General features: G+C 37.0%; 2 protein-coding genes across 4 annotated transcripts; both read left to right on the top strand.

Moving 5' to 3' along the window:
• The first annotated feature begins 392 nt into the window (after nucleotides 1-392).
• Nucleotides 393-2,897, top strand: LOC137950699 (probable esterase KAI2). Its single transcript, XM_068797298.1, has 2 exons — nucleotides 393-840; nucleotides 2,207-2,897. Exons 1-2 carry the CDS (start codon nucleotides 458-460, stop codon nucleotides 2,628-2,630), a joined length of 807 nt encoding a protein of 268 aa, XP_068653399.1. The 5' UTR covers nucleotides 393-457; the 3' UTR covers nucleotides 2,631-2,897.
• Nucleotides 2,898-5,113: 2,216 nt separating this feature from the next.
• Nucleotides 5,114-10,250, top strand: LOC137949966 (uncharacterized). Of its 3 annotated transcripts, none has more exons than XM_068796257.1 (5): nucleotides 5,114-5,167; nucleotides 5,477-6,657; nucleotides 7,231-8,126; nucleotides 9,304-9,360; nucleotides 9,827-10,250. In XM_068796257.1, the coding sequence occupies exons 2-5, from the start codon at nucleotides 5,661-5,663 to the stop codon at nucleotides 10,070-10,072; spliced, it is 2,196 nt and encodes a 731-aa protein (XP_068652358.1). In that variant the 5' UTR covers nucleotides 5,114-5,167; nucleotides 5,477-5,660; the 3' UTR covers nucleotides 10,073-10,250. The 3 variants fall into 3 exon arrangements, with proteins under 3 accessions (XP_068652358.1, XP_068652357.1, XP_068652359.1); XM_068796256.1 differs by having other exon boundaries at nucleotides 5,148-5,260; XM_068796258.1 differs by lacking the exon at nucleotides 5,114-5,167 and adding an exon at nucleotides 5,336-5,377.
• Nucleotides 10,251-10,628: the final 378 nt, after the last annotated feature.

Here is a 10,628-nt window from a genome sequence, read left to right on the forward strand (position 1 = left end):
ACAAAGCCCTCACCTAAAAATGCACTTTTGACTGCGAAGGATTAAGCTCAGAGAATACACGAAGAAGTGGCGATATTGTTATTTTATGTTTTTGGGTAGTTGTTCTGGTTTTTCCAATGGTAAATTCTTAAGGCCTGTTCAGACTAACAAATGGATACGTTGTAGTAATATTTCTAAACAAGAGCTGTTACTTGTTTTGCTAATGTTAAATGACTGCAGCAGATATTTATACCTTCCATTGGAGCCCACTGTTCTGGTTGTTCTTTCTTTTCTTCTTTCACAATAATAATACCAACGGCCTTCACACACCCCACCCCTTTCTGTTATAAAAGAGACTTAGCACCCTCCGGACAAGCAAACACTACTCCCGGTTCTCCCCTCCAGCAGCAGCAGCTTCTTCTCTCCGAGTTTTTTGTTCTTTCTCTGGGCTGGTGTTCATCTTTCTCTTCTGCTCGCCATGGTGATGATCAAGTGTGACCTTTCCTTGGCCACGAACGCGAAGATCGTCGGGTCAGGAGATAAGACGTTCGTCCTCGCTCATGGGTACGGCACAGACCAATCCATCTGGGACAAAATCCTCCCTCATCTCTCTCAGACCCACCGAGTGTTGGTCTTCGACTGGAACTTCTCACGACCGGCCGATGACTCCAACCTCTTTGACGATTCCGTCTACTCTTCTTTTTATGCTTTCGCCGACGATCTCATTTCTCTTGTCGAAAATCTAAAGTTGAAGAGCTTTGTGTTTGTTGGACACTCCATGTCCGGCATGATTGGATGTATTGCTTCCATCAAAAGGCCTGAGCTCTTCCAGCGCCTCATCTTTGTTGGAGCTTCTCCCAGGTAACTAACTTTTACACTTTTTACTCTCTCTCTCTCTCTCTCTCTCTCTCTCTCTCTCTCTCTCTCCCTGGCCGTTCTCTTACCTGCAGTTTCACTTTTTTTTCCATCTTTTACGCATCAATTGCAACTGCGAAGTTTTGCTTACTCTTGTTTAGTAATTACTTTTTTTTCCCTTCATCTGGGTAAATATATTTGACAGCCCAAAACGCATCTTTCTCAACAAGTGTTATGATTTGGATCATTGAACTGTGTTTTGTGCTTGTACTCCCGCCACTGTTAACAATACTTGTCCATGTTGCAATGGTTTTTAACTTATTTCCACTCTTCAACATACTCTTGGGGTTCAAGAGAACACCACATACAGTGGTTGTTTAACATAATTTGCTTTTTAATTTTTCTGCTTAAATCTCTGAGAGGCTTCTCTAGACTATACCATAACTTAAGACTTCCATCTACCACACTGACAATCCAATCTACCAATTAGAAAAAAAGTACATCTTGACCAGAGAGCCTTGTGGAGGCACCTGGGATTTTCTGAACCTCTTTCTCACATGAGACGGCATCACAGCCCTTAATTCATGTGGGTCAAGTATCAAGCGCTCAATAAAAGCTTGCCTGACTTGAGATTTATCGAGTTCTCCAGTGGCAGCGAAGGTGGGTATCAGTCTTTAATGAACTCAGAAATATCACATGGTTAGGTATTGTTTGGTTGGAGAAAGATTTCCTTAATTTGATGTTTTCTCTCTCTCTCTTAGACTAGCTGTGTCCAAAAACCAGGGCCTAGAACCAAGGATTTCCACTTGTAACACGAGTTTTCCAACTTGAACTGCATTTTTTTACTCAACAAATGGGTCTCTCTTGTCTAGAAGAGATGCTTACAATTGTACAGCATTATTAAAGGGAGAAAGCAAGAAGAAGACACTTTCCTTTCTTAAAGTACGAATTCACCGTATGAGTACCTAGTTTTCTGATTTCCATAACTGTTTAAAGAGTATCGGTTGCATCAGCTCCCATGAAGGAATATCTTTGGTGTGGAGAATGCAGATATGTCATGTTCAGACATTCTTGTTACTGAAATTTAATATTCATATGTGAACATACCAATGCGGTTGGAACATCCCATGTGGGAGGCTGTAGTAGCTCAGCTGTTTCTTTGGTAGGACTGAAGCAGACAGAAACAATTCATGGTCGTGCACGAAATTATCTTCAAATTTACAAAATGTATAGATAGAATCAAACAAAACCGATATTCGACACTCAGAACAGCCTGCATAGTTCTCTTTCTGGTTTGGTAATATCAATCAGAGGATAATAATCCTTTCCAGCTTAAATGTTCGGAGCTAAACTTCTTTAGTTTGATCTGCAGGTATCTGAATTCCGAAGACTATGTAGGTGGGTTTGAGATGTCAGAGATTGACGATATCTTATCCAGCATAGAATCTAACTTCCAGGCATGGGCGTTGAATTTCCCATCTCTGGTTATGGACACCAACGACCCCATCTCCACCCAGAAGTTCGCGAAAAGCTTGCAGGAAATGAGACCAGATATCGCACTGTCATTAGCAAAAACCATTTTCCTAGGAGACTACAGAGAGATTCTGGAGAAAGTTGAAGTTCCATGCACCATAATCCAGGCAATGGATGACATCGTAGCTCCGCTTTCTGTGTCCCATTACATGCAGAAGAAGCTGAAATCCGACTCGTCGGTGGAAATAATCGAGACGCACGGCCATTTTCCTCAGCTCACAGCTCCTGAACGACTCATTCAAATTCTTGATAGGTGTTGCTGATGGGCTCAGACAAACTCTAGGCGGCTTTTCCATTTCCAAGAAGACGAATCGATTGGTGGTGTTTTTACGTACTATACTTACACTATCTCCATTCCTACGCCATTGAGATGTAGAAAATAGTTGGGTTTGGCTTGGCATTAGTAATTTGGTGCTGTAAAATAAGTCGAAGAGTGTCGTTTGAAGAAATCTGTAATCTAATCTAAGCTTGTTTTGTTTCGTTTCAGTCTGCTTTCTTCGTTTTTTTGGTTTTTTTCCCTTGTTTTATCTCAAACCAGCATGATTTTGGGATCTATCAGGCCTGCGAATGGATAGATAATGTTTAAGAATCTCAATCTCTAGATAATTTACTGCAAATCTTGATCTAAAAAATCTAACCCAAAACAAAATCTGCACTTTTTAATTACTTCCATCTATTTTAAATACCATTCTTTTTATATGTAACTTATTTAATATATATATATATATATATGACTGATCCGATACAAAAAACTATTTGGTGTGAAACATGCAACACACTATCTTAGCCATCCGACCATGATTAACGGCTACCTCAGTCGTCCGATCATGATCGGACGGTTGAGACAACCATTTTGCATGTTTTCCACCAAAAGACTTTTCGTATTGGATCAATGGTGTGTATATATATGAAGTAAGCTATTCCATATGTCTATTGTTTGTTTATTTGTCAAAGGGTAGAACATGTAATTGTTAATATAAATTAAATAATAACAAAAAATACCTAAAAAATTCTAGATTCATAAAATATAAAAAAATACGTCATCATATAAATAAAAGTATAAGAATAATATCATTTTAATGTATAAAAAACATTAAAGAACATTAAAAAATCCTTAGAACGATAATTGAATAATGTTTAATCTCAAATTTATATTAACTGAATCATTCTTATATATAATCCGGTACGTAATTGTTCAGTCAAGTTACAAGATAACCCCTACTTATTTTTTTTTCAATTTAATTAATAATGAATAAGTAATTAGGTAAAATTACCTAAATACCTAATTAGGTAAGATTTTTTTCCATTTAATAATGGATAAACAAAAAATTTAGTAAATGGTTAAAATTAACCCCCTTATTTTGATTTTTCTACCAAATTATGTGGATTTTAATGAAGTAACAAGCATTGCATTTCTCTTAACCTTGTTGTGGTATCGGAAGTGTCAGTTACCATGTTGGTGAAATAATTATCGCAAGTAGTAATAATAATCTCTCTCGTCGGTTGATTACTTCTTCTACCTGTAATGTTTTGTTCGTTCATAAAAAAATTAAATTAAAATTTGGGATAAATTTAGACATGCTTCCTAGTAATTTTTATAGGCAAAATTTAAATATTCTATTTCTATGTAATAATTTATATTATTTATGTAATATAAATTTAGAAAATTTGCAACTAAAAAGAGGTAAATTATAAGTTAAAAGTTAAATACAATCATGTTATTTAGATTTATTGATTAAGGGTATTTAATTATTATAAAAAAACTATTAAATGATTATTTAATGAAGGTGAAGGTTGAATTATGAACAAAGTTTTTATATAATTTAACAAGGTAAGTAAGCCCTTTCATTTGTTGTTAGGAGTATCATTTATATATTTGGGCCTTTAATGCTCCGATTAAGCAGTTCGGGCCCAGATTATATTTTCACTTTTAACCTTCCATGGGCTCCAAGATTTCTCTATCCTTAAGCCATTCTTTTGGCCTCTCCTAACTCGTATCTTCACCTCGAAAAGGAACGGCGCCGAGGTCCCAGCAGCAGAGGAGAGAGATGGAAGTGACGAATGAAAACGAGGTAACTCCAGGCAGCAGAATGGGTTTCAATTGTTTATAAGTATATTTTGGGAGAGGGAAGTGGGCGCAATTTATTGAGCATTCTTTGGCAGACGACACGAAGAATCCCGATTTGACAGAAAATGATAAAGAAACTGTAAACAGAGAATTGGGGACTGTGAACTGGGAAATTACTAAATCTTATTAGAATTAAAACACCCATTCGTTTTCTTCTTTCTGTGTTTGGATTTTTCGCCAGATTTTCTTCGCAGCAGCGTTTGAGAAAAGGGGATTGCTACTTGGCGTCGCCGTGACTGCTCTCTGGTTTTTCAGTCTACACAAAGAGGACAGACACAGTTGGGAGTTGGGACGGAGAGTTTGGAATCGGCGGCTCCCATCTTTCTGCCAAACTCTCGTTATTCAGGATGAGTCGGCGGGTATTCGCCGCTTGTAACCGATCCTGTACGGGTAAAATCTGGGTCAACTCACCTGGCAAAACGCCAAACTGTGACATTTCCATATCAGAGACCTAATTAATTTGTATACTCTTTTAAAAAAATATAATTATATATAATTTTATATAGATTAGTTTTTTAAAAATATATAATATTAAATAAATGAAAACTGGGGCCATATGGCGAAGTTGGATTTGTCGGGTCTTACTCTTACCACTCCTTACTCCTCGATTAGTGCTCACTACACAGTAGCCGTCTCTATCGTGTCACAATCTTCCCTTGGATCCGAAAAGCGGTGAGCTCATTTTGTAGCTTCCCACTTCCTCTTTTGATTTCTTTTCTCTCTGCATTCTCTTCAGATCTTGAATTCAATTTCAAGGAGCTCGTGGTTAGTATTTTTTTTTCAGAACACTGTATGTTGTGATATGGTTTGATCTGTTCTTGTTGAGGAGTATTCTAGTCGGTGAATGGTTGTGTGGTTATTGGTGATAATCAAGAAGAAGATGTTATACTCTGTTTTTTTTTTTTTTTTCTCCGTAAATTATGTTTTCTGGCTATAGTTCTGTTGTCAAGTGATTTCAGTTTTCTTGTTTTGTGGAGGCAGGGTTTCGAGAATGATCAGTATGAGCTGTCGGTGCTCTGAGGGTTTAACTGGGGTTGTTCTTTTTAGTTGGACTGAGTGACTTGCTTAGCTTATTTTTTGGTCTGACAATGGTCTTGGCATTTTTGGGACAAAAGCAGGATTTGAAGAACGATAGTGAATCATTTTGCAATCTAAGGTGGAATTAATGGAAGAAAACAAGAATAGAGGTGATATGCAAGGAAATATACTAAGACTATCCTCTCTACGACCGAGTGGTAGCTTGAAGTCGACATTATCAGGGAGATCAACTCCTAGTGGTTCTCCTTCCCTTGGAAAATTGCATTCTAGAGGCCGAAGCAAGAAGAGTACTCTTTTATCAATTCAGGAAAGTCGCTTGGTGTTTTGGTTGATTCTGATTACACTGTGGACATATCTAGGGTTTTATATTCAATCTAGATGGGCTCATGCTGATGATAGTGCCAAGGGAGGCTTCATTGGTTATCAAAGTAAAGTTGGCTTTAGTGAAATAGTTGCAGAGCAGAATCAATCAATCAGTTTCAGTAATCATACAGGATTTGGAGCTCAAAACACTTCTGATGATAAAGACATTGGCCAAGGAAGCCAGAAAGCCAAAGTTTTGAAGCCGCTTGATGTGAGTTTAGCTCAAAAGCATAAACGTGTTTCTTCGCATAGAAAAGCATCATCTAAAAAGAGTAAAAGAGGAATAACTGAACGTAACTTGCGCGGTACAAATATACAGATCAAACGAAATCCAGCCATGGAGAACCAAAGTGAGGATGTGGTTGAGGAGATTCCTCGAACAAATACTTCATATGGGTTAATTGTTGGTCCATTTGGGAAGATAGAGGATAGCATTTTGGATTGGAGTCCCGAGAAAAGAAGTGGTACTTGTAACAGAAAAGGGGAATTTGCACGCCTTGTATGGTCTAGAAAATTCCTTTTGGTTCTCCATGACCTGTCAATGATAGGTGCACCACTTTTAATGATGGAACTGGCAACTGAGCTTATGAGCTGTGGGGCCACGGTATCTGTCGTTGTACTTAGCAAAAAAGGTGGACTGATGGGAGAGCTTTCTAGAAGAGGGATCAAAGTGTTACCTGACAAGACTGAATTTAGCTACAAGGCTGCCATGAAAGCACATCTTGTTATAGCAGGATCAGCTCTATGTGAATCTTGGATTGGTGAGGAATCTTCCACTGACTATAGTATTTGCTCACATTTTTGTAATTGTCGACAATTGAAAGAATATTTGTAACGGTAGGATACTTGTTGTACTGCATTCTTTTTACATATGGCAAGGAACTTTTCTCTTCACCAATAGCTCACAAAAATGCTGGTTGCCTTGTAATAATATTAACAAACTTTTGACTTCTAGCCTTACCTTTACAATGCTGCTGTGTTGTCTTAGATAGTTGGAAGCACACTCTCATGATGATTATGGCAAAGCATAGACTTCTACGGTAAAATAGCATAACACAGAAACAATGTTTTAGAAGTTGATTTCTGAAAGATGAATGCATGTGTACTGGCAGATTAATGAATGCCTGGGTCTCAATATTAACCTATTTTTATGGTGTATTTATTTGCAATGTAAAGGTAGTGAATAATAGTTGTCTTACTGAGTCATTTTCCACCAATGCATGAAGTAGTCTGGAGTTGTTGTCATAATGAGAAGGAGAGAAACAACCCCTTATTTCTTAAGGCCTTTATCTAACTTAAACATCTGCTTATAAAGTTTTAATGTTTTATGTCAGAACAATATCTCTCACGTTTCCCAGTGGGATTCAATCAAATTGCTTGGTGGATCATGGAGAATCAGCGGGAATATTTTGATCAAGCAAAAACCATGCTCAATCGAGTCAAAATGTTGATGTTTCTGTCAGACTCGCAGCTGAAGCAGTGGCTGCTCTGGTGTGAAGAAGAACATATTAAGTTGAAGTCACTTCCCCAGGTTGTCCCTCTCTCCGTGAACGATGAACTGGCGTTTGTCGCAGGCATTCCTTGTTCTCTGAATACCCCATCATTTAGTGTGGAGAAGATGCTGGAGAAAAAGCATCTACTGCGGGATGCTGTCAGAAAAGAGATGGGTTTAACTGATAATAATGTGCTAGTCATGTCTCTAAGTAGTATCAACCCAGGAAAAGGCCAGTTATTGTTTCTTGAGTCTGCTTGGATGGCTGTTCAAGGTTTTATAGGAGATTGGAAGGCATCAGGAGTCACTTTTGATCTTAACAAATCTATGGTTGACAACAGCCAGCTTTCAAGGGCTTTGTTACAAGAAGTTAAAGACACTAGCAAGATTACAGACCAACTTCACCAAGCTAAAAGGGGTTTTGGTGTTATAGCAAGTAAAAATAAAAAAGTTTCCAATTTATATGGCCGTCATTCCTCGGTTAATTCCACAAACTCTATGATCCCCACTGGTGATAAAACATTCAGGAAATTATTATCAAACAATGAGGACGTGCATAATCTTAAAGTTTTGATTGGCTCCCTTGGATCTAAGAGCAATGAAGTGCCTTATGTTAAGGAAATTCTGAAATTTTTATCTCAGCACCCTGTACTGTCAAAGGTGGTGTTATGGACCCCAGCAACTACTCGTGTTGCCTCACTTTATGCTGCAGCTGATATTTATGTAATAAACGCTCAGGTGAGTTGGGCTCCACCCCACCTTTACTTATATATTTAGCCTAAAAATACATCCATATACCACTCTCTTTTTGGCTGAAAAAGTGTTTTCATGTTTCGTTTCAGGCTGAAATATAAAAACTTTTACATATTTCAGCTTATTTATTTGTGTTATCTGCTGGTATTTGGCCATGAACGTGAGCTTATTCCTTGTTTTTATAATGTTCAGATATCTGTCATATTATTTCATATTTTATGATAACAATGCTTTTTGTTACCTTAACTAAAATGATGTCCTTATTTTTTCTGCGGAAATGTGAGCCTTAACTTTAAAAAAAAACGTTATCTGGGATTTATCCCTTTTGAAGATGTTATCCAAGAGAACTCTTTTTGTTTCACAACTATAAAAACAAATTTTTGCTCATGAATTATATAAATTGTGTGAAATAGAAGCGAACTGTTCAATTGGAAGCATCTCTCTCTCTCTCTCTCTCTCTCTCTCTCTCTCCCACAGACACACACAGTGACTAATAATTGAACGTAATTGTACAAGATCATGGTGCCTCTGGGGGAGTGACGAAATTCAGGTAGTTTAATATCTCAAAGAAGAATAAGATGGAAAGTTTCTTCAATTATCAGTCCAGTGGAGCTGTACATTCCTTCACAATTCCTGTTCCTTCCATGTGAATTTAGTAGTCATCAGAATTATTGCTTCTTTAACCTCCAATACTCACAAGATCTGGGAGTTACTGAAATATCAACCTCCACCATGAGACGATATTTTAAATCTATTGTACTTTGGAATGCATTTTCCATTGGTTCCTGTACAGAAAACAGGCCACTACACTTTCGCAGATAAAAGATGTTAAACTGTGTAAATGCTTGAATGTATTAAAAAAATGATATAATAGCAAATGGCTTTTATGTCATACTAGTTATAGTCTGCAACGAACGAGAGTGGAGTGGATCAAATCATCTAATCTGAGAAGCTAAAAGAGTGCATCAGAATTTTCATTTTATGATTTGTTCTTGTTTGTCATTTTTTTCCAGGTTGACTTTCAGGTACCATTTAAATTTAGTGTGTTTCTTTCAAGAAAAAGGAAATAGAAGTTTGTTCTAATCTTCCTTGTGTGCAGTCTGTATATTCCTTTGTCATTCTCTGCAAACTTCTTGGTGATGATTGTTAAATTGCTTGTTAGGGACTTGGAGAAACGTTTGGGAGAGAGACGATTGAAGCAATGGCATTTGGTCTACCGGTAACACTGCATCTATCTGCTCATTTCTTGTAGTGCACATCTATTTCTATGCTACCCTACTTAGTCCCATATATATTGGCTGAAGCTTTACCAGTTAAAAAAAAAAAATCAATTTCTGGTTCTCTGCCCTTTGGAGGATTTTGCTGGTTGATAATTGGCATAAAAACTAAGAACTCACAGTATGAATCGAAACCCAATGTTTGTGGGCATGCAAGGTCATCTTACATGTTATGTGACAGCTCACATTAAGGCTGGTTCTCTGTCTACTGAAAGAGAGTAGAATAGGAGTCTTTTACTTGGTTGAGACACATCAGTGAGTGCTACGAATGTTAAACTTCTCCTAAAGTAAATTTCCTGTGTTGTCTGTGAATGAATCTGTCATTTGTGTATCTGAAATTTTACAACTTTCTCACATCCAATGATTAAAACAGACATAACTTGTTTACATGTTCTGCTCTTAATGCAGGTACTGGGGACAGATGCCGGAGGCACCCAAGAGATTGTGGATAATAACGTCACCAGGCTTCTTCACCCCGTAGGGCGTCCAGGTACTCAATTATTGGCCCAAAATATCCAGTATTTATTAAATAACCAATCTGCGAGGCATGAGATGGGAATGAGAGGAAGGAGAAAGGTGAAGAAGATGTTCTTGAAAAACCACATGTATCAGAAACTAGGGAAGGTCTTTGTTAAGTGCATGAAAATCAAATAGTAGCTTTTCAGAAGAAAAAAAAATTGCTATGTTCTAAGTTGATTGATTTGCCAAAAACAATCCCTGAAGTCGTGACTAGCCCATCTTCTTTTCTTTTTCTTTTTTAAAATCTAGAACCGAGTTTGGGTTAGACTATTTTTTTTTTATCGACACAAAAAAATGAATGATTAATATTATAAGATTCAATCTATAGTATTGTGTTGTCGGTAAGGGTGGTTTCGAACTGAGCCGGCTCGGTGCTTAGTATGCCTTCGGTGCTTATACACCTTGTAGTATCGATACCTTGGTGATTTGAAAGCCACATGTGCAAGATCATAAACAAGTAAAAAAAACAAAAAAAAAAACTATTTGTCCCTACCTCATAGCTCTTGAAAAAATTAAAAATATATTTTAGTAGAAATATGTTTTTAGAGACTATTAGTGGTATTTTTAAGAAATGCTAAAAAAATATTTTTAGTAGAAATACGTTTATAGGGATTATTAGTACCTAATGTTTTTTGAAATATTTTTTAAATTAATTTTTTTATTAAAAAATCATATAATTTTCTAAGTAAGA

Source organism: Aristolochia californica, unplaced genomic scaffold (genome assembly GCF_029961685.1).
Source record: "Aristolochia californica isolate CCGP_79_NKW_82.1479 unplaced genomic scaffold, dmAriCali1.0.hap1 SCAF_14, whole genome shotgun sequence".
NCBI classification, from domain to species: Eukaryota; Viridiplantae; Streptophyta; class Magnoliopsida; order Piperales; family Aristolochiaceae; genus Aristolochia; species Aristolochia californica.

Excerpts from the sequence above, each read along its gene's own strand:
- LOC137950699 (XM_068797298.1), top strand. The coding sequence starts at position 458 with ATGGTGATGATCAAGTGTGACCTTTCCTTGGCCACGAACGCGAAGATC. Across the intron at positions 841-2,206 it reads TTTGTTGGAGCTTCTCCCAG|GTATCTGAATTCCGAAGACT; the intron begins GTAACTAACTTT and ends TTTGATCTGCAG.
- LOC137949966 (XM_068796257.1), top strand. The coding sequence starts at position 5,661 with ATGGAAGAAAACAAGAATAGAGGTGATATGCAAGGAAATATACTAAGA. Across the intron at positions 8,127-9,303 it reads TTTATGTAATAAACGCTCAG|GGACTTGGAGAAACGTTTGG; the intron begins GTGAGTTGGGCT and ends ATTGCTTGTTAG. Across the intron at positions 9,361-9,826 it reads CAATGGCATTTGGTCTACCG|GTACTGGGGACAGATGCCGG; the intron begins GTAACACTGCAT and ends CTCTTAATGCAG.